General features: G+C 42.9%; 2 protein-coding genes across 8 annotated transcripts in view; one reads left to right on the top strand and one right to left on the bottom strand.

The window, feature by feature from the left end:
- nek1 (NIMA-related kinase 1) overlaps nucleotides 1-18,198 on the bottom strand; it is a 30,305-nt gene extending 12,107 nt beyond the window's left edge. Inside the window, exons 1-34 of one of the 6 annotated variants that reach the window (XM_054734876.2) lie at nucleotides 18,059-18,198; nucleotides 17,622-17,770; nucleotides 17,433-17,529; nucleotides 17,185-17,282; nucleotides 16,969-17,052; nucleotides 16,815-16,882; nucleotides 16,640-16,726; nucleotides 15,811-15,865; nucleotides 15,394-15,594; nucleotides 15,217-15,289; nucleotides 13,698-13,792; nucleotides 13,493-13,558; nucleotides 13,154-13,213; nucleotides 13,029-13,076; nucleotides 12,794-12,874; nucleotides 12,519-12,718; nucleotides 12,314-12,436; nucleotides 12,121-12,226; nucleotides 9,723-9,809; nucleotides 9,279-9,362; nucleotides 9,097-9,174; nucleotides 8,869-8,964; nucleotides 8,583-8,759; nucleotides 8,453-8,509; nucleotides 8,136-8,373; nucleotides 7,851-7,967; nucleotides 7,572-7,748; nucleotides 6,446-6,547; nucleotides 6,261-6,354; nucleotides 5,639-5,712; nucleotides 5,347-5,561; nucleotides 4,742-4,896; nucleotides 4,165-4,541; nucleotides 61-194 (exon numbers count right to left, since the gene is read on the bottom strand). In XM_054734876.2, the coding sequence (XP_054590851.2) occupies nucleotides 61-194; nucleotides 4,165-4,541; nucleotides 4,742-4,896; nucleotides 5,347-5,561; nucleotides 5,639-5,712; nucleotides 6,261-6,354; nucleotides 6,446-6,547; nucleotides 7,572-7,748; nucleotides 7,851-7,967; nucleotides 8,136-8,373; nucleotides 8,453-8,509; nucleotides 8,583-8,759; nucleotides 8,869-8,964; nucleotides 9,097-9,174; nucleotides 9,279-9,362; nucleotides 9,723-9,809; nucleotides 12,121-12,226; nucleotides 12,314-12,436; nucleotides 12,519-12,718; nucleotides 12,794-12,874; nucleotides 13,029-13,076; nucleotides 13,154-13,213; nucleotides 13,493-13,558; nucleotides 13,698-13,792; nucleotides 15,217-15,289; nucleotides 15,394-15,594; nucleotides 15,811-15,865; nucleotides 16,640-16,726; nucleotides 16,815-16,882; nucleotides 16,969-17,052; nucleotides 17,185-17,282; nucleotides 17,433-17,529; nucleotides 17,622-17,738 (3,921 nt within the window). In that variant the 5' untranslated portion in view covers nucleotides 17,739-17,770; nucleotides 18,059-18,198. The remainder of the gene's footprint in view (nucleotides 1-60; nucleotides 195-4,164; nucleotides 4,542-4,741; nucleotides 4,897-5,346; nucleotides 5,562-5,638; nucleotides 5,713-6,260; nucleotides 6,355-6,445; nucleotides 6,548-7,571; nucleotides 7,749-7,850; nucleotides 7,968-8,135; nucleotides 8,374-8,452; nucleotides 8,510-8,582; nucleotides 8,760-8,868; nucleotides 8,965-9,096; nucleotides 9,175-9,278; nucleotides 9,363-9,722; nucleotides 9,810-12,120; nucleotides 12,227-12,313; nucleotides 12,437-12,518; nucleotides 12,719-12,793; nucleotides 12,875-13,028; nucleotides 13,077-13,153; nucleotides 13,214-13,492; nucleotides 13,559-13,697; nucleotides 13,793-15,216; nucleotides 15,290-15,393; nucleotides 15,595-15,810; nucleotides 15,866-16,639; nucleotides 16,727-16,814; nucleotides 16,883-16,968; nucleotides 17,053-17,184; nucleotides 17,283-17,432; nucleotides 17,530-17,621; nucleotides 17,771-18,058) is intronic. The other 5 variants (XM_054734878.2, XM_054734879.2, XM_054734880.2 and 2 more) reach the window with 5 other exon arrangements.
- Nucleotides 18,199-18,539: 341 nt separating this feature from the next.
- Nucleotides 18,540-25,602, top strand: part of fbxl5 (F-box and leucine-rich repeat protein 5) — a 12,399-nt gene continuing 5,336 nt past the window's right edge. The window contains exons 1-5 of one of the 2 annotated variants that reach the window (XM_015976334.3): nucleotides 18,540-18,809; nucleotides 19,332-19,547; nucleotides 21,882-21,977; nucleotides 22,112-22,307; nucleotides 23,019-23,204. In XM_015976334.3, the coding sequence (XP_015831820.3) occupies nucleotides 18,726-18,809; nucleotides 19,332-19,547; nucleotides 21,882-21,977; nucleotides 22,112-22,307; nucleotides 23,019-23,204 (778 nt within the window). In that variant the 5' untranslated portion in view covers nucleotides 18,540-18,725. The remainder of the gene's footprint in view (nucleotides 18,810-19,331; nucleotides 19,548-21,881; nucleotides 21,978-22,111; nucleotides 22,308-23,018; nucleotides 23,205-25,602) is intronic. The other variant, XM_054734882.2, reaches the window with a different exon arrangement.

Here is a 25,602-nt window from a genome sequence, read left to right as displayed (position 1 = left end):
GATTTTGAATATTATTTTGAGCTGGTGTTGTTTTAGAGACAGATAACGAATATATCCCACCTTAATCTTGTTGTAGGCTTCAATGAACTTCTCAAAGCCCATCTGCTGCTCCAGGTCGAAGCGAAGCTCTTCAAGGCGACTGAAGATGCTGTCGTGATGGTCTGCCTCGCTGACCTGGTCTTCTCCACTGCCATCTGAAACAGAGCAGAATCAGCAATTACTCCAACTAGTATGACATCACAGTTCAGTCATTGTTTCATTCGGTTTTCCTTCAGACTGATAAGCTAATGGCTAGTCTGAGTGCTACCAAGACCAAGATAGTTATTTACATGGAACTCTGTTGTTTTCTTACCAGAAGCAGCAAAATGTGGCACCCTGGTACTTCCTAGCCTGACCAACCAACCCCACGCTTCCTTATGGGACGCGTTAGTTCTCTGTGTAGAACAGAGGATGAGTCTGACAGACCAGGCTAGGTGCTTCCTGAGTTTCTGTCCAGCTGGAATCTAACATTTCTGCCTGAATCCCAGCGAGATGTGAATTTAAAGGCGATGTAAAGATTTACAAACTGAAGATGCATGAAGTGCTGTGAAATGATGGAGATTAGAGTTGTTTGATGTAAGGGCTCATTTTCTTTCTCTGTCGCCGGTCCTCAACTGTGGAACGAACTTCCAGTCACAGGTGGACCGGCATCCACCTTGGCAGATTTTAAGTCTAGACTAAAGACACACTATTTTACCCTTGCTTTCAACAGTTAGCTGTTAGTTTTACTACTCTTATTTTATCATCCATTGTAAGGTTTTTATTGGTACTTTTTCCATCGGCTTGTCTTTTCTATTGTTGGTTGTATTTGATAGTACTGTTTTATGTTTTCTATCTCTGTTATTGTGCGACTGTTCAGCACTTTGGTCAGCCGTATGGCTGTGTTTTTACAGTGCTGTGTTTTTTTACAGTGCTGTGTTTTTACAGTGCTGTTTTTTTACAGTGCTGTGTTTTTTACAGTGCTGTGTTTTTTACAGTGCTGTGTTTTTACAGTGCTGTGTTTTTACAGTGCTGTGTTTTTTACAGTGCTGTGTTTTTACAGGGCTGTGTTTTTTTACAGTGCTGTGTTTTTTTACAGTGCTGTGTTTTTTACAGTGCTGTGTTTTTACAGTGCTGTGTTTTTACAGTGCTGTGTTTTTACAGAAAACACAGCGCTGTGTTTTTACAGTGCTGTGTTTTTACAGGGCTGTGTTTTTACAGGGCTGTGTTTTTACAGTGCTGTGTTTTTTACAGTGCTGTGTTTTTACAGTGCTGTGTTTTTACAGTGCTGTGTTTTTTACAGTGCTGTGTTTTTACAGTGCTGTGTTTTTACAGTGCTGTGTTTTTACAGTGCTGTGTTTTTTACAGTGCTGTGTTTTTACAGTGCTGTTTTTTTACAGTGCTGTGTTTTTTACAGGGCTGTGTTTTTACAGGGCTGTGTTTTTACAGGGCTGTGTTTTTACAGTGCTGTGTTTTTACAGTGCTGTATTTTTACAGTGCTGTGTTTTTACAGTGCTGTGTTTTTACAGTGCTGTTTTTTTACAGTGCTGTGTTTTTTACAGTGCTGTGTTTTTACAGTGCTGTATTTTTACAGTGCTGTATTTTTACAGTGCTGTGTTTTTTACAGTGCTGTGTTTTTACAGTGCTGTGTTTTTACAGTGCTGTGTTTTTACAGTGCTGTATTTTTACAGTGCTGTGTTTTTACAGTGCTGTGTTTTTACAGTGCTGTATTTTTACAGTGCTGTGTTTTTACAGTGCTGTGTTTTTACAGTGCTGTATAAATAAAGGTGGTACGGTATGATATGGTATTTTAACATTGGTTTTTCTATTGTCTCTTTATACCTTGCCCTCTTTTCTATGTTCAAGCATTTTGGTCACCTGACATGCCGTTTTTAAACGTGCTCTCTAATTAAACAGGGCATGGTTTTAGGATGGCAGGAAGACGCTTTACAGGTGGGTTCTTGTGGACAGGACACTTCTTAAGCCTACCGCACACGAGAGCAAACGGCCTCGAACGACCGTTTGCTCAGATACCTCGCTGTGTGCGCCGGAGCTTTCCGCCTCACTTGCTGAGGCGAATATCTGACCAGTGTGATATTTTCCACCTCACGGGGAGTAAAAGCTCACCGTGCGCGCACTACGTGAGCTGCTGGCTGAGCCAATCAAAGCGTGTTCTCCGCTCACATGACCCCAAGATGGCAGCCTCTGTCTGCGTGTCAGAAAATAAACAAAACGAAGACGGAGCTGGAAACGGAGGAAATGCCTCTACTTTTTTGTTGAAGCGTCGCCGCCACAGTCATTTCAAGGTTAGGAAGGTATGTGTACAGAGGCTGGAAAGAAGGGCCAGACAAGGAGTTTATGCCAATCTACTCCAAGAGATGTGCCTGGGAGACCCAGAATCCTTCCAACAATACCGCCGCCTGGACCCTGAATCCTTCGAGAGGGCAATGGAAACAGTGGGCCCATCGATCCGCAAGGTACAGCTTTGTTTATTTCTCTGGCACGCAGACAGGGCAGGGGGCTGCATCTGAATAGATCTTGGAATCATGTGAGCGGAGAACGCGCTTTGATTGGCCACAAGAAGATTTCAGCTCAGCCAGCAGCTCAGTAGTGTGCACACGGTGAGTTTTTACCCCCGGGAGGCGGAAAATATCAAACTGGTCAGATATTCACCTCAGCGACTCGTGAGGCAGAAATCTCAGTGAAAATCAGACGCACATGGCGAGGTATCTGCTGAGGAAACGGTCATTTGAGGCTGTTTGCTCAGCAGTTTACTCTCGTGTGCAGCAGGCTTTAAGCAGATCGCTGCTGTCTTACAACTCCAATCTCCAGACTCTTATTTTTCATCTGATGAATCAGCTGTAAGTAAGTAAGTAAGTAGTAAGTAATTTTATTTCTATAGCACCTCTCACAGACAAAAAGGTCACAAAGTGCTTCACAAGTTAAAAGGCAACAACATATAAATACAGTAAAATACAGCCACAATATACATAGTGTCAAATAAAACCAATCTGAATGAGACTAAGTTTAAAATGCCTGGAGAAACAAGTGGGTTTTAAGATTGCTCTTAAAAACATCAACTGAGTCGATTGAGCGTAAAGACAGAGGTAGCTCATTCCAGAGCCTAGGAGCGACGGCCTGGAATGAGCGATCTCCTCGTGTCCTGAACTGAGTACGTGGGACCATTAAAAGGTTTTGATCCAGTGATCTCAGCCTGCGAGAAGGCGTGTAAGGGCAGAGCATGTCTCGAACATACAATGGAGCCAGACCATGCAGCGCTCTGAAAGTCAGCACAAGAATTTTTAAATTTATGCGAAATGTGATTGGAAGCCAATGAAGAGCTTTTAAAATGGGGGTAATGTGGGCCCTTCTGTTGTCACGGGTCAGAATTCTAGCTGCACAATTCTGGACTTGTTGTAAGCGGGACAGCTCTTTTTTGTTTAGACAAGAAAATAAACTATTACAGTAGTCTAAACGGGATGATGTAAACGCGTGAATAATCAACTCAAGATCAGCTTTAGACACCATTGTTCTGAGTTTAGAAATTTGTCTCAAGTGGTAAAAACAGTTTCTAGTTAACTGCTTTGAGTGATGTTCAAGAGACATTCTCTTGTCAAAGAAAACTCCAAGGTTTCTAAGGGTAGGTCTTACAGACAAACTCAGATCACCTAACTGCTGGTGAATCCCTGGAACAGCATCATCGGGGGCAATCACCAGTACTTCAGTTTTGTCTGAGTTCAGCCGTAAGGCATTTGCACCGAGCCACTGTTTGATTCGCTCAAAACAAACTAGAGAATGCAATTTTTTAACGTCAGAAGGCTGCGAGAGCCACAACCAGCAGCAGTGGAGTGTTTGATAGGATAGCATTCACCTGAGTCACTGGATCACACTTTGACCTTGGCTGAGTGCTGACTAGCCGTTAGCTCATCAGTCCTGTCCTGTTGTGTCGGACTCCTTTATTGTGTGACAGCGAATGTTTATAACTTTGACACAATCACTTGAAAATGGCAAAAATATCCCTTTAAAGGTCTCCATCATGCTTTTAAGATTTAAGGCTCTAAACAGCACATCTCTGCGGATGCATGGAGGTCTGTGCTTGAATAGAAATGACTAACGACGGTAATATTTCACCAGCCCGTCTCCTACCTGAATGCCATTCTTCATTGAGCTGCTTGTCATCACTGTGGTGCTCTCCTCCCACACCATTAGACAGCAACTCCCTTCCCTCCTCATCACCAGGACTTTCATTAGAACATTCCTCCTCGTCATCATCTTCTTCTTCTTCCTCCTCCTCTTCATCCTCCTCCTCCTCCTCCTCCTCTTCATCCACAGCCATCTGACTGTGGTCCTGATCAATCTCAGCTGTGATCCTGTTGAAAAGCTCCTGACCTCTGACCTCTGGGGGGTTTCCGTTGAAGTCTCCCGCTTCCACAGCTGGAGGACTCTTGGTTATGTCGCTGTCATCCTGCAGCAGCCTCTCCATGGAAGCCCTGATGTCCCTCAGATCTTCGTCTTCATACGAACTACAAAACAGAGCACGGTCTCATCACTCACACAACACTATGACGAACGTAATCATGAAATGACATCATCGGCCAGCTCAAGAATGCACCAATAATAGACATCTTGAAATTCAAACATCCACGTTATGACCTTAAGACCTTTAAGTGCGTATGATAGATTACAATCTGAGTAGAAGAGCGTGTTAATGTGCATCTCTCACTCCTCAGCCTCTGACTGATCATCCTCTTTTGTTGCCTCCTCCAGGTCCTCAATTTCCAGGTCTTTGTCTGGGGCGGCATCAGCCTTGTTGGCGACAGAGTCCTGCTGACAGCTGAAGGGTCGGCTGAGGTCCGGTAAAGAGCACGTCCGCAGCATCTAACAGAGCAAGCAGGGACAGTGACACGCTGAGTATCCAAATAGAGGGCTAAAATGAGTTCAGATTAATAAAAGATCGTAAGAGGAAGTATTACACATGCATGATTAACAGGAGAATAAAGAGGTTGGAAGAATGAGCTCTGATGGTTAGAAATGATAAACTTGGCTTTGCAGATGGCTGCACTCTGCAAGACTACGAGAGAAATAGGTTGAAAGTTTCTTTTTCTGTCCCATCAAACCAACAGCTCCTTCAGACAATATGATTAATGACCCTGGTTCTGTTTCAGCGCCTCATTTATAATACCACTCAGGCCGCTTCATCACATCCAGCTCAACTGTGAACTTCCTGAAACCCTCAGTCATCTTTACAGCTAAGAATATAAGACCTCCCACAGCGGGAATACACACTCACACAAAAGACCAAGAGTGGTTTGTTCTGCTTTTAATCACCTTTGGGTTGTTGGCGTCAAACATGCCCGTAGAGAGACCAATAAGGAGGGCTTTCTGGTTCTTGGAGCGCAAAGGGGAGACGGATCGAGAGCGAGAGCCCAGAGAGGAGGAGGATTCATCCAGGGAGGACTGAGCAGAGAGGATGGCGAGGGCAGCAGTGCGTCGGTGGGCTGGTGAGCGCTTCATAAACAGTGGCTCCTCATGCTGAGCTGAGGCTGAGGAGAAGAGTGTAACGGCGGATTTAAAAAAGGTTAGAACACCAAATCATGTGGCTCATGGCACTTTATCTCACTTGAAGATTCAGGTTTGTCTGCACTCTTCTCCACCTCGGTGCTGCCTGTTGGTCCTGTAGCGCCCTCAGGTGGCCTATAAAGGTAACACATATTAACTTAAAGAGCAAGTCACCCCCAAATCACTTTTTTTTTGCTGATAAACTATATAAAGGAGTGTCTAATCATGACGTGTGGTCAATAATTTGGCACTTCAGTGCATCTTGGTTAAAATTCAAATATTCTGCCTAAAACTGTCAGTGTTGCGCTGTTGTCAGGGAAAAATCCTGCACTGTATTTGAATTTAAATCTGCCACCGCTATTGGCTAAGAGGTATGCTATGATGTCATCTGGTACATTATGATGTCATAATGCCATTGTGAGCCTGTGTGTGTGTATCTGTTAGCGGCTCCGCCCTCTCGTCTGCCAAGCAACAGCATTTGTTGCATTTTTCAAACATGTGAAGTAAGTTTCTTGTAGGGGGTGACTTGCTCTTTAAAATAGGTATGCTTTCAAAATCAGCTGGAGCTTTAAATACAAGTGAAACCAACATTTCAATCGTGTAAAAAGAAAATGCTTAATCTAATCTTAAAAGTGAACTTGGCATTTTATTCTAACAAATATTTTAGGAAGATGAATAGTCACATTTGGGCTTTGGGCCCCCAGGCTTGTTGTACTTTAGCTGGAGGATCCGAGGCTTGTGCAGCCATCTCCTCCAAAACCACTGACTCCAGATCTGCTGATGTGACAAGGAGATCAGTTAGAAATATGCAGCACTGAAAACCTCGTTGTACGAGTAACACATCTCATCAGTTTTGTGACCCACTGACCCTCAGCAGCATTGGTCGCAGACACGTGCGGATCAGCGGTCAGGTTCTGATCAACAGCAGAGGCCGGAGCAGCTAAGGTCATCTTCCCATCATCAGATGCTGCTAAAAGTGGGAAAAGCAAATGCAAATGTAATCAGATTAGTTGTATTAAACAAATGCCATACAGTAAATGAACAGACACTCATTTGCAGCTGAACTCTGGCAAATTTTGTGGTTTTTAATTTCAAAGGGCTTTATGTTGGCTCAGAGTATTTGTGGCATGTGTGTATCACTAGACGCACCATTGCTAGTTTTGTGAGCCAGTATCGTCTCCACTCCTGCTGATTCAGATTAGTCTCAAACAACAGAATACTTTTTAATCTAAGACTTAACTGAATGTTTTAGTTGTGACCTAAATATTCCACACAGATGTGTTACTGCTAGCATGAATTAGACCTTAGTAATGGTTTCTTTATGGGTTCTAAATATATGCAAATGCATCTCTGCCATCACTATAATTATCCAAATGTCTTTTAAATGAATTCAATTCAATTCAAGTTTATTTATAAAGCGCTAAATCACGACAAGAGTCGTCTCAAGGCACTTCCCATAATAAACATTCCAATTCAGGTCAGTTCATTAAGCCAATCAGAAATAATGTTTCCTATATAAGGAACCCAGCAGGTTGCATCAAGTCACTGACTAGTGTCAGTGACTTGATGCAATCCTCATACTAAGCAAGCATGCAGCGACAGTGGAGAGGAAAACTCCCTTTTAACAGGAAGAAACCTCCAGAGAATCCTGGCTCAGTATAAGCAGCCTTCCTCCACGACTCACTGGGGATCGAGAAGACACACACACACACACACACACACACACACACGCGCGCACACACACACACGCGCACACACACGCACACGCGCACACACACACACACACTAATGTGTCTATAGTTATATTGGGCCAAGGACGGCCATTTCCTTCCGTGGTTTATTTCTAGCAAAACTATATTCTGGGTCGATTTGTTGAAAGCTACAACTTAAAGGCAGGAAAGACCTTAAAAACAAAATTCAACAAATTGCAACTAAGAATTTCTAACACTCCTGCTTTTGTGTTGCATAGATAACAAAGTTTAACCAAAACTAACCAGAAACAGAAAATGTGTTGTCAGATCTGGTGGCACAGTCCAGCTGCTGGGTGAGAGACTGCAGCTTGGCCTCCTGAAGCACTCTCAGCACCTGACACACTGGACTCGCTCCCCACACCTTCCTGGGAGCTTCTGCTTCTAGTTCACCCATCTTTATGACCTCCCCCACCGTTTGATCTGTGAGGAACCACGTGCAGAGAGATGATGAACACGGACAACAAAATACAGCAACGGTTCACAGGAAGTGTGCTCTTCCTCTCACTCTTAGCAGATACTTACTGATGGTGGTGATGCACGTCTCCTCTAGGGTTTGCTGCGCTGCTGGGAAAACAAGTGGAGTACCTGCCTCCCACTTCTTCCTGTCCCCAGCAGAGGAAGGTCTGTCCTCTGGTGATGCTGAAGAGGATAACATATGGAGTTTAGAGTGAGTGTCATTTAAGACGTGATGAATATGTGGTATAACGTATTGTTTATTGCAATAACTTGAGTAGTTGCACTGAAGAAGATCTGGAAGGGCTTGACCATGGCACAGAAAGATCAAATCTATCTCCAGTCTAAACTTACTGTCCGTCGTGGGATTTGTCTCCTCTAACATGTGAGGAGGCTCAGGCAGAGCGGGGAGCTCTGCTGCTTCCCATTTCTTCCGGTCACCATCCAAAGTGGGACTTTTCTCAGCGTCAGACTGCTTCTGCTGGACATCAGGACTTGGTTCTGCAGGTGCAGGTGGAGACTCCATCTTGTCCACCGGGTTCAGTGCCTTTAGGTTCTGGTTGAGTCTGTTTAGAATCTGCTTCTTCTCACTCTGGTGGAAAGAAAACATGAAGGTTGGTTCAAAATAATTCATTTTGTTTGAATATGTAGAGGAAAATAAATGAAAACACCTGAATCGCTGCTGCTGTCTCTGGTTCATGCAAGCTTTCTTTAAGCGGACTAATCTGCTGAACAAAAGGGACTAAATGAATACAGACAACAACTGCAGGCTCAAACAGTGTGTGTATTATGTACGCATACACTGATGGCTCCGACGTTCTTCAGAGCAGCAGTCATGGATATAGCCGAGGATGAGGGCTGGGCTGATGTTTTGGCAGTGTGTCCTTGCTGGGGGTCCCAAGGTTCTGGAGGTCGAAGGTCAGAGACAGGCGATGCTTCTGCTACAATGCCCAACTTCACACCTCGAGCTGCAGCAAGCTTCAGTGACAAGCAGCACAAATATTAAACTTAACTAAATTAAAATGTTCGGTGAAAGTTTTAGTTGAGCAAAATAAAGATGTTGTGTTTAATAAATCATGAAGCCTACATGGTCGTCCCAAGCTCTCTTTTCCCTCTCAAATGCTTCCCGTCTCTTCTTCTCCAGCTGCTCTTTCAGAACAGCGGCTCGCGTGTTGGCCTGAGCCTGACAGGAACAAACATAAACAAACAAACACAAAAGGGTCAAACCTTTCCCAGTACACCTCAGACCTTCTAATGCTCATCAGAGCCACCGCGTAAGCCTTGAGGTCAGAAGCTTTACACCATGCATACCCACCTTTAAAACCTCTATTTTCTTTCTTCTGAGCTCGGCCTCCTCACTAGATTCTTGGCTATCAGAGCCATCGCTGTCATACTAAAAAACACAAACACCAACTATAACCGGGAGCCTAGAAGTCTGAGAGCATGAAGCTGCTTTCATTACAGGCACAGGTAAGACTATAAAGGTGTAGGAAGTACCTTCTCCCCTCTCAGTCGGGCTTTGATCTGCTGACGCTCATTGAAGTTCTGCAGTCGGATCTGCCTGAGTCTTGCCAAGTACTCCTGAGAACAAGTACCCATGTTGAAGTTTACTACTAATGGATGCAAAAACTCCTGTTTATACATCCATTCACGCATGCACACAAACTCATGCATTTGCAACTCATGAAATTAGTGCACGGGTCACACTTGCAAACAAGAATTCCACAAAAAGGCATTCGTTAAATTCAAATGAAAATCTGATTACAAAACTGGAATGAGTATTTGAAATGGAAAACAGCCACTGCTGGGTTGAAATAACCAGCTCACACTGGACAGCCAACGTGACTGAACTGTTTGTCAAAGGGAGGTTTGTGCAGACAAACTGGGCGGGCCATAGGTGAGACGGGCCGTAAAGCCGGGCATTCAGGTCCGGGCTCCTACCTCTTCCTCTCGGTTGACTTTGGGCCGCCGGCACCGAGCTGTACTGGCCCAGCTTCCATAGATGGCAGCCATGTGTGGTCGAGTGCCCTGTCCAGCATTCAATGTAACCACGCTTTAGAAAGTGAAGGTCCTAACATCTAACAAGCATGGTTAGAGAACGGCTCAAATTAACCACCCACTGATGGATGTAATCACCTCAACCCCTTTAACACTGCACGATAATCAGAAATTAAACCTAGTTTATTTTCTACGTCTACACAGAAAAAAGTACTTTGTAAATTATTAGAAAGTGCTCTTATGTATTCACCTCTTTGCTATGAAGCCATAAAATAAGACTCAGCCCTAACCCTCAGCTCACAATTACCTTAGATTTAATTAAAAGGTGCAATCACACCAAACCCTCTAAAGCAGCACTAAAAGTAGACCAATCCTGGATTAGATTTACTGGATTTGTTGCTTTTCAAACAACCAAAGCACTCACAGTATTTGGAGCTTTTTAAGAGTAAGAATAGCTTTTTTGGTCCCTCAGTGGGGAAACTGCCTTATTGCAGCAGCTCAAGGACAGAGGGTGACAGCAGTAGCACAAAATATATCACACGAGAGTATAATTGTAAATGAAGATAATCGAAATGATTATTGCACATAATGATAGTAATATTTTATGATTTGATGTTTCCTCATAAAAACAAAAAAACATGCTTTTGACTGCATTGATGCACTTTCCTGTTTCAAATGCAAATTTTGAGTTTTAATTTGAAAATCCCATAACACGTCAGTGGAAACTAAATCTCATCATCAGGCTCTGCTCCTCTCCCAGAAGCTAGTCTCTGGTCTGAAACCCGTCTGCCCTGGCCAGCACAGGACATGGGCCTTAAAGGAGACTGGCATCATGTAACAGACGTGGTGGTCCACAGGTGTGAGTGCTAGGCTGGCATGGAGCGTTGCACAGGCGCACATCCCGATCCGAGCACCAACCTTGGATCATTGTTTTAGCTACACTTGCCACTATGATTTCAACACTTAAACTATTTAAAATATAAAGGCTAATAAATGAGCATAGAAAGCAAAAAATTAAATAAAATACAATAAAATAAAAAGAACGTTACCAGCGTGAGTCCATGTGAGGTGAGCAGAGTACGTAAACTAAAACTCTGCTGGGAAACGACCAAATTCTAAAATGTTTGGACACAAAATATTTTGCAGAAAATAACCCATAAGATTAAAATATAAAAACATGAAATCTGTTTCAGCTGGCTAAGTAAATCAGCGCAGACTCCACCAGGACTCGAACTGAAATCAGCACATGGCACAAATGAGCTGCCAGGCAGACGCCTTAACCACCGAGCTTCCATAACCAATACACCCACGGACTCGCCTAAGACGCTGTGGTACGGACATTTTGTCAGAGTGGGCATGGGCGGAGTTTCACTGAAAGCCTTTTATCGCTGGGTTTAAATTCAGGCTGATGAAAATAACTTGTATTTAAGATAAATGACATCTCAAAATTGCCAACAGTAATATTTTATACTGTGCCTATTTTTGCTCTCAAAGGTTTAAAATAGCATGATTTGTAACCTTTAACTCTAAAGAATGTATAAAATGGAATTATTGTTTACAGAACAACTTCTAGCTCCATACATCATTAAAATAGGTTTGATGACAGGACTCTTCATCACAGCAAAACCACACTAAAGCAGTGGGTGGCAGTATCATGCTGCGGCCTAACCCTAACCCTGCACATGAATAGAGGAAAATGCAAACAAATCCATCCATTCACTTATCCTGTAATCACACACACACACACACACACACACACACACACACACACACACACACACACACACACACACACACACACACACACACACACACACACACACACACACACACACACACACACACACACACACACACACACACACACACACACACACACACACACACACACACACTTAAGGCCAATTTTGGACAGCCCAATCAACCTAACAGTCATGTTTTCGGACTGTGGGAGGACGTCGGAGCCCACTCCATGCAGAAAGATCCCAGGCCGGGAAGCGAACCCAGGACCTTCTTGCTGCAAGGCAACAGCTCTAACCACTGCGCCACTGCGCAAAGAAATGAAGGAATTTTTACTTCAGTCTCAAAGAATTGAGATCCTTCTTAAAGGTTTCAGCCTAAAACAACCTTAATAAAACAAAGAGATCACATTCTTTGTCATTTTTATCTTTAAAATAGTTTAAAATATTACACTAATGTTTAAATATCAGCAACACGTGTCAAATATAGACGTCACCTCCAAACCCTGTGTGTCTAACCTAACAACCAGTTCACAACGGGTCATTTCTGAGCCCAGGAGTAAAAAGATGGTCAGCCATAAGAACGGTGCCTTCCTACGTACCAGCTGTCCTTCAGCTCTAACTTTATTAAGCATGGCTTCCTTCTTCCTCTGTAAAAACTCCTTGACCTGAAAGGTCCGCTCTGCAGCCATCTGGGCCCGGCCCAGCCTGGAAAACAGAACACTGGAACGTTGAAGCAAATAATGCATTTATCATTTCTTTTTATTGAGATGCATGCGCTTCAGCTCAACTCACCGACTAATGTGGGCTTGTTTTGAAGCATGCTGTAACTTCTGTAGTTCTCTTCTGATGACATCATGATTCAGGCATTGAGTGGGGCTGTTGGACAGCACTGGGCCTGCAGCAGCCACACCACCACTGGAAAAACACCAACAAAGCTTTTACATTTATCTGATACAACCCAAACTGCAGTAAAGGAAGTGGAAAAACATGCGTTTACTGAACGGGACTGCCAGGTCCTGCTGAAGCGCCGTCCCTGCTGCGGTCTTTGGACTGTGACTTAGCCGTTTGATCCAGAGCAGCGTGGTAGTGTTCATACGGCCTCTTGTTAGGGATGGGGGCTGGGGCTGGAGCTGGGGCCAAATGGGAGCCTCGGACAACAGCGGCAACGCCTGCAGCGCGCTTACCCCCCATTAAACACTGGACACAAACATTTGCTTTGAGTTAAATAAATCAGAGCTTTTAAACACAGACATAACATTTTATGCAAGCTACCTTCCTCTCTGGGCTGCTACCTCCACTCGAACCCAGTACATGCTTCCATCCTTGTTCTCTGGCTTGGTTTATACGACTGATCTGCAAGAAATCCCATTTTTCACTTTTCATTCAGCTTGAATCATATCACGGCTTTTGTGGTCAGGGTTAGTGAAAGTAAAATATAAAGCTGAGCCACATTTCAGCCCAAAGCTATCCGACTCCACCTTAGCTTGTAGGAAAAGCAGTTTCTCACCTTTTCCTTCTCATACCTCTTCACTTGCTCTGCTTTCAACAGGAACATCTGGAAAGCAGAGAGTAGAAAACTACAAAGCTCAATAAATAAAAAATGAATACAAAGAAACTAAACTGAATGCTCACCTGCTCTTTCTGTTTTCTTTCTTTCTCCGTCTGTTCCATCTTTTTCTTTCCGATTCCCGCCTGTAGAGGAAAACAGGCGTCACACACAAAATATGTTCTAGAAAATACGGCTGAGGTTGCAGGGCTGCTCTGTCACAGGGAAAGGTGCTTAATGAAAAAGCTAATCCAAGCAGAGCACTTGTGTTGGTCTGGAGTGGAAAATGGGACAATCACGCATAACGGGCGAGGGGAAAACTGAAAGTGGTGGTAACAGGACACCCAAGTGTGTGTGTGTGCGAGAATGATAGAAGACGAAGGGAGGTCTAACGGGGATTAAGGTATACGGGTGCTCAGCTGTACCTCGTGTTTTTTCCTTTCCTCCTCCCCTTGACTCGGTCTCCTCTGAGGGGCTGCTGGGTTTGGGGCCTGAGCAACATACGACATGTGGCTTCAGAGTTAGCCGGCACAGTGTGATGCCACAACACTCAGAAACAGGCCCATGGGAGCCGGATGAGATTCAAGACAATGAACTTAACCGTTGATCAGCCTAAAGAAAATGACTGACCGGTTTGTGTTTTACAGCAGATTTCTTCTCCGATGAGCTCTTGGCTCCAGTTAAAGGCACTCCATATTTGGAAGCTGGTTTTGTAATTTTCTGGGCTGGAGCATCAGAGTGTGAAAAGAAGAGAAGCAATTCAGTCAAATAAAAAAACAATAACAGCTTGCTTTCACAGCACATAACATACAATAACTACAGTACACATAATATCCCTAAAAACATGAGGTGTAACACAGTTTGCCTGTCCTGCGCCGGCCGACTGCTGCAGCCTGGTGGATGAGACGAGTACATGTCCACACCTGTTAAAGCATGGACTAGCCCACGTAGCTTAATGTGACACGTAGTTCTTCTGAATTTGACCTTTCTTAAGGATTACAGTATTTGTGTTTTCAGAATAGGGTTTAAAGCAAGCAGCTGCATAACTGAGTGAAGACAAGGGTCGGGGTCATGAAGCAGGATTAAAGTCCGACAGCGGTAACTCCAGACTCATCTGGAGGTTTCACAAAGCTGTGTCATGCCTCTGTGGGACGCATCACCATAGCAATTACTGTAAAGCTTTGGTTCATTTCAGGGCTGTGGTGTGAATTTTGACACCTTGTTGGTTGGAGTTTAGGACTCACTGCAGTCTTCATGCTAAATCTGAGGGATAGGACAAGGAACAATGCTAGAAGTTATTAAATTATTTCCCACACACACACGTTGTCATTTTAATAAAACCAAAGCAAACTCATTCATGTCTCGATCATGTAGTGCTGACAAAATAACCGATTTAGATTAAACTCACAGAAGAAAATCCCTGAACTTGCATCTATAACAAATTACATTTTTGCATCAGCCTGATTCAAGATGGCGGTCGCAGCTACAGGATATTAGAAAGCATGGCTTTAGTCAATTTTACAGATGATGGTCTACAACAGCTGAGCATCCTTTACCACATGTACTTCAGCGTCTACCTGATCTTATGATAACGGACAGTCGTTTAAGATTTGACAAAAACTGCTTGAACGTATTTACTCCCTCAACACGAGGTGGTTTTATGTTTAAACCGCGAAAGGCAGATTGGGATTTGCATTCATTTGAGCAACCTAGGCCTTCAACACGATTCCAGATCTTTTCAGTGATGGACACTGAAGCACATTTCCTTATAATTTATTCTTCTTCTCTTCTCCAGGTGATTTTTGAGGATTGAGATATTGTTTATTTGTTTCCCTACCAACAGGTTTTAAATGCCATTCATGGCAACTGTGACAACTGAACTTTAAACTGTTCCAGAAGTCAAAGCATCACCTTACAACAGACTGAGATTCGGGCAACTGGTTGTAAAGCTTACTTAGTTCATGTCCACTAGCTTCTCTTTCAGACCTTCTGACCCAATTTAGTTATTTGTCTTTGATTACATCAATAGCAAAAACCTTTGGACTCTAACGTCATGAAGAGTAAGGCAACATTGTGCACGATTTTAAATTTATCCAATAAGGTAACATTAGAGAGGATGAGACGGGCAATGCTGCACAACTTCACCTACCTGATGGCACTTGTGCCAAACCCACTTTAGGCTGCTTGTGAAGAAAATGATGGCGGAATTCCTGAGCGATGATCTTGGGGGGGGGGGGGGGGGGGGGGGGAGACAAGCTTTTTTAAATGACCAAAGTTTGGTTTATAAAGACAAAGAAAGCATAGTAAAAGATAAAATCAAATCTACCTGTGGTGTGAGAAACTTCTCTATCCTGCAGAAAAGGAAAGGCTTGTCCAGTACGCTGCTGACTGAGGGCCTCTCTCGGGGGTTTCGTTTAAACAGCTGCGCCAAGAGAGACCGCAGTTCTTGGGAGTAGTGAACAGACACAGGAGGGAATGAACCACGAATGATCTTCAGGACCAAGTTCTTCATGTTGCCAGCTTCAAACTAAAAGGAAACACACACACACACGACTATTTGTATAATGAATGAACATGTTTAAGACAATAGAGTGGAAATCAACAGCACGACATTTCTGAATGTCAGATTTGAAACCAGAGTGTTTGCAGCCAAGAGCAGAATATATGAGTGAACACTGCAGGACTACAAAGAATGCATTAAAATGTGCACCGATATGTGAACAGCTTACACACAAATACTTACTGCATGCTTAAGAGTGCACATTTCATAGAGGACACATCCTAGGGCCCAAATGTCACTGCAGAAGGAAGGACAGTAGGGAAATAAGGTACACATGAACAGGCAGGGATGGCAGTCAGGGAAGGTTTACGTTCACAGAGTAGGCTATTAATAGTATTTAATGCATGTTAAACTGATTGGGGCCTATGTGAAAACTCCTGACTAAGCACTGGAATAGTTAGAATGACTAAAGTAGACACCATGAACACCTAAAACAGGCAAGGAAGAAAACAGTATTAGCTTTCTGCAGTATAAGTATCACGAGGTGACCATGCTGACATCACCAATAAGCAACACAATCCTGCATGAACTCACTGTTAAGAGTGCGGATATGAGGACTAAGAGGTTCTAATTTAAAGAGCAAGTCACCCCTACCAGAGTCTAACTCAACTCCCACTTCCTGTTTGAAAAATGCAACAAATGCTGTTGCCTAGCAGACCGAGGGGGCGAAGCCACTAATAAATACACACACAGGCTCACAACGACATTGTGACATCACATGGTACCAGCTAACGTTCTAGGGTACCTCTTAGCCAATAGCGATGGCAGATTTAAATTCAAATGCAGTGCAGAGTTTTTACCTGACGACGGCACAACACTGACAGTTTTAGGCAGAAAATTTAAATTTAGACTAAAATGCACTAAAGTGCAAAACTACTGACGACACGTGTCTGCAGCGCGATTAGACATGCATTGATAATTTATTAGAAGACAAAAAAAGCTGATTTGGGCGTGACTTGCTCTTTAAATGAAGGAAACACCGAAACACTGTTGATTCAAACTCATCCATTACCTTTTGTTGTTGTATGGTTTGTTTTCACAAATCTCTGGTGATAAATAATATGGTGTTCCTATGCATGTCCTCGCAAGATCAACAGTGCTGAAAATGAGAGGAGAACAACGTTTTTGTTGTCTTAACAAGTTTAAATGTTGTCCTTACGAAAATCAGCAGAAGGCACTGAACACACCTATTCAAGACTCTCGCAATTCCAAAGTCACCAAGCTGTACGGTCCCATCTTTTGTCAAAAATATGTTCTGTGCAGACATATTGACAACATTAAACAAACAAATAAATAATAGAATAAATAGCCTGTAAACCACAGATGCACAGAAAACAGTACCTGTGACTTAATATCCCTGTGGAGGATTTTTCGATCGTGTACATGCTTCAGAGCGAGGCAAATCTGGACAAACCAATCCAAGATCTTGGAAAGACAGAAAAAGGGCAAACCAAACAAGGAGGTATCAAAACAGAAATCACCATCGCATAATTCATTTAACACAAACACAGCTATTCAAAAATAATTACTCCATAGAGTTACAGCATCAAAGCTTACCTGCTCTTCTGAGAACAAAACTCCTTTTTGAGAGTTGATCTTCCTGAAAAGGTCTCCACCTTCACAATAATCCATCACGATGTACAAACATCCCCCTTCTAAAAATTCGAAGTGATATTAAACACACACACACACACACACACACACACACACACACACACACACACACACACACACACACACACAGATTATTGTAGTACAATTATTGTATTTCATCACAACAGGTGAACTCTGAATTATGTAAATACCTTCAAAAGACTCCTTATACTGGACAATATTGGGATGACTCATGTTGGCAAGAACAGCAACCTCTCTGCGAGATTCCTGCCTCTCTTTACTTGACATCTATAAAATTATATACAACTCATGTAAATTCATGGATTAACATGAGGAGGTAACTCACCCATGGAAAACGTGAATTATGCAAAGCATCTTACACCAGATATGCCAATCTCCTTGATGACATACTGGTGTCCATCTTCTTTGGATTTCACCAGGATAGCCTTTCCAAATGAACCTTCCCCGATTTTCTTCACCTTTTCGTACTTGTCCATGTTACTAGATAGGCTGACTTTACATGCTGAATCTGGAAATAGGAAAGTTCTGGATGATCTCTGTCTCTAAGCTTTGAATTAAAAGTTAGAAAACAAATGTCATTCATTAATCACAATTCTACACTAGATAAAACAAAAAGACATGAAGGAGTCAGAGCAGTGATGCTGAGAGTCAACACTGCCAGGTAGCTAACGCTGCTGACAGCTAGCTAGACGATGATTGCTACAAAAAACAAGAGTCCCGCTCAAAACCTGATGATAAAAAACGACCCTTACGTATCAAAATGACAAATTAATTACGAGAATAACATTTAACTTACCATTAGTTCCTCCAATCCTTGGAGTTTTGAAGAGATTCTAGAAATCGCTGCTAGCCTCACGCTCGAGCTGATGACGATGACTTTCTTTAGTTTTCATTGGACAATTTGACATTTCTCGAAAAGTGATTGGTTCCTACAGCTGTTGATCATCTCTCATAACCAACCCCCAATAAGGTTGTTGCTGTGAACATTTCCCTTAGCAACCACCATACAATTACAATAGCTAGCCACCGTTGAGGGATGTCGTTAAGCTTCGGCGTTACTCACTTTTTTTTTTACTTGTCATGAATTCAGATACAGACATTCACACAAACTGTGTTTTTGTGACAAGCAGTGGCTAGATCAGAATTAAACTCGCTTGTTATGTACATACAACACAAGCGAGTAATGTTGATCTAGACCACTGAATAATTTAGAGTCCCTTCTGCTTACAAACATTCTTTTCTTTTAGCACGGAGTAACACATTCGTTAAATTATCGACGTATATGCTTGTTACGCGTTCAATGTTGATGAGAACATTGACTTATTGACCGATGCTGGCAACACACCCAAAACAACCGCCCCAATGATAAATTAGGGTCACGTGACTGGCTCACGCACTCCTCCGTGTTTGATATATTGCAGTCCGAGTCGATGCAGATGACGCAGTGGTGAGGACTAGTGAAGATGGCTCCTTTTCCAGACGAGGTGGATGTTTTTACTGGCCCACACTGGCGAATGAAGCAGCTTGTGGGTCTGTATTGTGAAAAGGTGCGTAGATATCAATTTAATTCGTTAATTTTGAGTTTTACAAATGAAACCGATCGTTTTTCTTACTAAAGGATGACTGAGCGCAGGTTAGCATGCTAGCTAGTTGATGTTAGCTGGTAGTGTGTTTAGCTGTGAACCGAAGCAGATGAACTGTCGGATGTCTGGATTGCTCCTACACACGGATTCACGTGTTTTTAGTTAGACTTGTGTGGAAATGCCTGAGTTTTACTTGCCTTTAATGTTGTTGTATCAGCTCTTTTGTAACCTACTCGAAACACGCCTCTTGTAGTTTTAGTTATGTTCCAATTAACAGAGCTACTTTGCTAATGGGATTGGAGAGCAGGTTGCAAGTTCTCTGCCAATACGTGTCAGACTAGCATATTTAGGTCACCACTGCAGATATTTCTGTTAACGCGGTACACTGTGCACAATTACGTGAAGCATCTGTTAGCATAACTATGACAACAGAATTAACAATATTTCAAGTTTCACTACTGACCTAATTTTAGTTTTTTTTTTCAGCTGTCTCAAACGAACTTCTCCAACAACAATGATTTCCGTTCCTTTCTTACGTCGCTGTGCGCCACCTTCAAGGAGTTCAAGATGCATGAGCAAATAGAGAATGAGTACATTATTGGCCTGTTGCAACAGCGTTGCTGCACGGCCTATAATGTGCATTCTGACAACAAACTTTCAGAGATGTTGTCCCTCTTTGAAAAGGGGCTGCAAAGCGTCAAGGTAACGTGTAAAATTTGTCAGACTAATTCACACTCATGCCAGTTCCACAGAATTACTGGTTGTTGCACTTTTAGAAAAACACCAGGCTTAACTTGAATGTAGATCATATACACATTTTGCTCAGCTGATGACAGGGCCGCACTGTGTCATTAGAGGTGACGCTGTTAATTTTCACATGCATGTAATTTATAACACTAGTGTATGTTTGAAATTTGTATTTGTTTTTTGAGTATTTTAAACATCTTATTCAGTAAAATTGCACGAAACATTTCATTGGCAGTTTTTCACATCTGAATTTAAAGAGCAAGTCACCCCCAAATCAACTTTTTTTTCCTGATAAACTATATAAATGCGTGTCTAGTCGTGCTGCAGACATGTGTAGTTAGTAGTTTGCACTTAAGTGCATTTTAGTTCAAATTTAAATTTTCTGCCTGAAACTGTCAGTGTTGTGCCGTTGTCAGGTTAAAAACTCTGCACTGCATTTGAATTTAAATCTGCCATCGCTATTGGCTAAGAGGTACCCTGGAATGTTAGCTGGTACCATGATGTCACAATGTGTGTGTGTGTGTGTGTGTGTGTGTGTGTGTGTGTGTGTGTGTGTGTGTGTGTGTGTGTGTGTGTGTGTGTGTGTGTGTGTGTGTGTGTGTTAGCGGCTATGGCCTCTTGGTCTGCTAGGCAACAGCATTTGTTGCATTTTTCAAACAGGAAGTGAGAGTTGAGTAAGTATCTGGTCGGGGGTGACTTGCTCTTTAAAGAGCAAGTCACCCCCAAATAACTTTTTTTTGCTGATAAACTAAATAAACGAGTGTCTAATCGTGCTGCAGACACGTGTCGTCAATAATTTGGCACTTCAGTGCATCTTGGTTAAAATTTAAATATTCTGCCTAAAACTGGCAGTGTTGTGCCGTTGTCAGGTAAAAACTCTGCACTGTATTTTAATTTAAATCTGCCACCGCTATTGGCTAAGAAGTATGCTATGATGTAAACTGGTACATTATGATGTCACAATGCTGTGGTGAGCCTGAGTGTGTGTGTATTTGTTAGCGGCTCCGCCCCCTCGGTCTGCCAGGCAACAGCATGTGTTGCATTTTTCAAACATGAAGTGGGAGTGGAGTTAGACTCTGGTAGGGGTTGACTTGCTCTTTAAGATTTTTTTGAGAAGAAAAACACAGGCAAGCCATCCTATTTACAAATGGTAAATGGCCTGCATTTGTATAATGCCTTCATAGGGTTCTGCAAGGTGTTTCACAACACTATCAGTCACTCACACATTCACACACTGGTGGGGATGAGCTACAATGTAGCCACAGCTGCCCTGGGGTGCACTGACAGAGGCGAGGCTGCCGAACACTGGTGCCACTGGTTTCTCTGACCACCACGAGCAGGCAAGGCAGGTTAAGTGTCTTGCCCAAGGACACAACAGCAGCATTCTCTTGTCGGAGCCGGGATTGAACCTGCAATCTTCCGATTACTTATTGGACAACCCGCTCTACCTCCTGAGCTACTGCTGTCCTAGAAAGTTCAGTCGAGGGGCAGAATCTACGGTTGTCTTTCAAACTGTCTACGCATACAATTGGACAACGAACCACTACGGTTGTCAGTCACGGGGCAGTCCGCCATCCACCGTCGAAGAAAACGCAAATTTCTAAATAAGGACTTAAGTCTAAATGGTCCAAAGTTGAGGCCAAAGCCATTATAAAGAGAATCCGCCGTAACCGTTTCGCTCCATTGCATCATCCCACCCACTAAGCACGGTGATTTAGCACACTACAATACTGATCTGGTCTGCAGAGTCTGGACTGTGCAAAATGGCTTTGCTTTTGCTACTATCATCAAGACTTGTAGGCTATTGGATTTAGACATCAGTATGTGTCAAAAAGAGACCTGTTTTGTTTAATCTGCTAAAATAGATAAATTATAACGGGATTTCCAGATTGAAACTTTTGTGTAAATCTGAACTTGTGCTCTTCCAGTAGCAAAAACAAAAATGTTATTTGAGATTTTTCTTCCTCTCTGAAAGAAAAGCTTTCCTGCAGAAATAAATAATACTGCTTTGTGGTATTTGTAAGTATTGGTTAAATTCAATTTCCCCACAGTAAAACAAATTATAACTTTGGGTCACAGTTTCTAACATTCCTGTTTCTGACACCTAAATTAAATCACCATAATCGCTTGTCACACAATGTTTACATCCTTTTAGATGTAAGATCACTCTCACTGATGAGGCAAAATACAAAAACAGTATCTAAGTTGTGTTTACTCTTCATACTCTTGGATATTTGAGACAGCGATCAGAAATAAATCATTAAGTAACAATAATTGTTCTGTTTTTAGAGTGAATATGAGCAGCTAAACTATGCCCAGCAGCTGAAGGAGAGACTAGAGGCGTTCACGCAGGACTTTCTACCACACATGAAGGAAGAAGAGGAGGTACATGGTGCTCAGATTTATTAAACTCGTTTAGTCATTTCTGATTCTTTTCTGCATTAATTTATGACTGAAATGATCTTAGACAACTCTTGCTCTGCTACGACCGGTTTTTAAACAAGGGAGATTTGTTCTAGGTGTTTCAGCCTATGCTAATGCAGTACTTAACCTATGACGAGCTGAAGGACCTCAAGAAGCAGGTGATCGCGCAGCACTGCAACCAACAGCAATGTGAAAGTGCTGCTGAGGTGCTGAAGGGCTTCCGTCTGTGGACCCAGGCCGAGGAGCTGCAAAAGGCTTTTAAATATGCTGATCATGAGAAGACTGATTACGGTTAGTGGATATCATTACAGATGTCTCAACTTTATTACACCATGTCTCAGGGGTGGGAGGTGCACTCTGGTTTTTCATGCATCATGATGTAGGCACCAACAACTCTGAAATGTTCAAAATTTCATTTCTTAGCAGTATTTAATACCATAATGTCGAAGACTGTAAAAGGCAGAACAAAAGTGCACCATAAGTTCTACCTGTGTGCAATGAGTCATAACCGTGTGAATAGTGCACTATAGTGAATAGCTGAGAAAGACCTGGTGTTCCTCCATGGGAGCGAGCCGCCTTTGTGAGCCTCACTCTGTGTGACTTTTCAGCATTTTCTCTGTGAGAGACTCGGTTTGCTATCAGTTACTAATCCTGTAAGACATTATAATGACCTGTTTAATAGATCTGTCTGTCTCTGTAGAAGCTAAAAATTAGAATCTGGTACAAAATTTCATTTATGTCAATAATCCAACTCCGACTGAGAGACCATCTTAAGGCTCGGGAACCCTTTGCAGGTGTTCTGCATCCATTATCTGATTAGAGTGACACTTGAAGCTTTGTAAATCTTACCATTTTTTTTTCTGCAGTTAAATATCACAAAAGCTTTTGGTTTATGTAGCATTTAATCATCAAAGTCATTGACTTCAAGAAGGAACACTGCCTTGGAAAGCGGATGTCATTTGGATGAGGGGTATTTGAGTGAGTCGTCTCGCCTTTTCTCAGATCTGGAAAAAAGCAGGAATACTTCAACCCACATCTCCCAGCTTCCTACAGAAATCCTGCTGAGATTCTTCCATTTCTTGGGCCCTGAGGATCTGTGTCGCTGTAGTCAGGTGTGCAGCTCCTGGTCAGAGCTGGCCAAGACCGGTTCTCTGTGGAGGCACCTCTATCCGGTACGCTGGGCAAGAGGTATGCTACAGCTTCAGATAGCTTTCAATTTTGGTACCGTTACCTAGCTTAATGGATTTGGTTATACCGTAAATCCTCTAATTGAGGCCCGGGCCTGTATTTGACTCAAGCTCATCAAGCTCCGGGCCTTTATTGGAAGGAGGGCCAGAATTAGAGGCAGGCCTCAATTTCTATTTGAGCAAAATAAACTAATGGTTCGTTGGAGTTTTTGACAATTAAAATTGAGCCCACATTTTCAAAGTTAAACACATTTCTTTTAACAACGGTAGTTTCTGCTTCAGCCCTCTCCCCCCTCCCCCTGCTTCAGCCCTCTCCCCCCTCCCCCTGCACAGCGGCCGCAAACTCACTGATGCGCCTGCAGCCTCTCGGAGTTCCTGCTGCTCTAAACATTAAAATAATTATTTCATTTTCTGTTCCTCACTTCTGATTACCTTCAATGGTGTCTGTTTGTTGCAACAGCAGGTACAAAAACTAACTTGTTGTTATTTGACTATTTTTCTGTTCTGCCTGTTTATTATCTTCCTGCATCTCCTCTCAATCCTAAAGAGAAACTGCTACCTGGGTTCATATATATTCACCTCATGAGTTACCTTTGAACTGCAGTTCTAAAAGATCTACCGACCGCTAAAACAGCAGAGTGCTCGCCGGCCGCATCAGTGATCGGTGCGTCACCGGAGGACAAAACAGGTGATGCGCCCCGCTCCACAGCAGCGAAACGCATCAGGCACAAATAAAACAAAAGACAGAAAACATAAAAGGAAATGAGCCGACATGAACGATCGCGTGTAAATTAGTTTTTGAGGTGGCGACACCTGATTTGATAATGTTACTGTGACCGTGCTCAGGACGCAGATGTCTGGAGCGCGTCATCAATCAGAGCTTTGCATGCGCAAGCTGGTTAAGGTTAGGATGGGGGTGAGGGGAAGGTTAAATTGCAAGAGGGTAAAGGTCACAGTTTGGTTAAATGTCCGTTTTACGGCGGGTGTCGGTACCGACGCTCTGACACAGCGCGTTGCCTCCCGACGCACTGGAGCTTGTCACCTGCTGACAGCAGGCTGCTGTCTTTTCCGAGGACTGCATCTTGCCCGTCATTATCACGTGACAGCGACTAGTCGATGACAGGCATAACAAGTCACTATGGAGCGGTGAAGTCGACTAGTGACTAGTTCACACAACCCCTGCTACTGCTCCCCAGAGTGTTCTGCAGCATAATCAGCACGTTCTCTTTGAACTTGATATCAAATTTTCGCCTCCTCTTCGTCTCCGCACGGTTAAAGTTACCCTCGCGGTCTATCACTGGCAAATCAAAAGTGAGACGATGTCACAACCGTCCCCCTGTGGTACTTGCTTGTTACCACATTCCACCCGGCCACAATAAAAAACCGGCCATTATTCACCTCCGCTGACTCTGACACCGGCCAAAATACGATACCCGGCCTTTAATTGAATACAGGCTAATATTAGAGGATTTACGGTTACTACTAATATGTATTTAAAATAAAAAGGCTTTCCGACTCAGACATATGCTGTTTTCATACACAATAGTTTTTTATTATTTCTTTGCTGTGTAACGTTTCAATAGTTACATCTTACGCAATGAACCATAAAATGTAAGATTCCATAGGAAATATGAAATCAATCTGACGGATCTTAGAATATTTCTTTTACCAGAAGATTGGAACTTTTTATTGCAGGGATTAGATAACACTTCATATTAACCCAGAGACCAGAGAGAGACAAGTTTTATAGTTTAAGAAGATTTATTTCTAAATGATTTAAAACGAGGCTAACTAACTCTAAACACTGTGTGATGAATGGATCTAGGTGTGAATGAGACAAGATGGATGGTGTAATGTGGAATGTTGATATCAGAACTCTCGTTTTCAGAGAAGCATTAGTTCTGTGTGGGAGCGAATGTTTTGCTCTGAACTACAGTCGGAGTTTCAAAACCACATTCAGAAGCCATATTGCCGCTCTACATAGCCTTGTCGGAGACCTCCGTTTTAGATCCAGAATGCCAGGTCCTCGGACCCCCTTTTGGTACCGGAGCCGATGAAACGGCGTACGGTACGACAGACTAGTCTTGGAGTGCCTCCAGGCAAGCGACAGGTGGTTGATGGCGTCAGCGGGACCCTGAAGGGTCAGTGAGCTCAGCTTTACTCTGAAGGAGCGTTGCGTTCAGGTGTAGCTTGCAACAGGTTTTATTATCCAGCTTGTCGAGGTTCTTTGTGGTTAAAAAGTTACGAGTGGCCGGCTCGAAACTCCAGAACGTTTAAACTCTGAGTTAAGGGTGACGTGGGAATTAGTTTTATAATTCAGATGTTTTGATTAATGGTCGAATCAGGATTTGACAACAAAAGGGTGTGGTATAAACACCACGCAAAGCCACGCCACGCGT

Source organism: Nothobranchius furzeri, chromosome 8 (genome assembly GCF_043380555.1).
Source record: "Nothobranchius furzeri strain GRZ-AD chromosome 8, NfurGRZ-RIMD1, whole genome shotgun sequence".
Lineage (NCBI taxonomy): Eukaryota > Metazoa > Chordata > Actinopteri > Cyprinodontiformes > Nothobranchiidae > Nothobranchius > Nothobranchius furzeri.
Note: the sequence above shows the minus strand (reverse complement) of the source record. Positions and strands in the feature narration are given on the sequence as shown.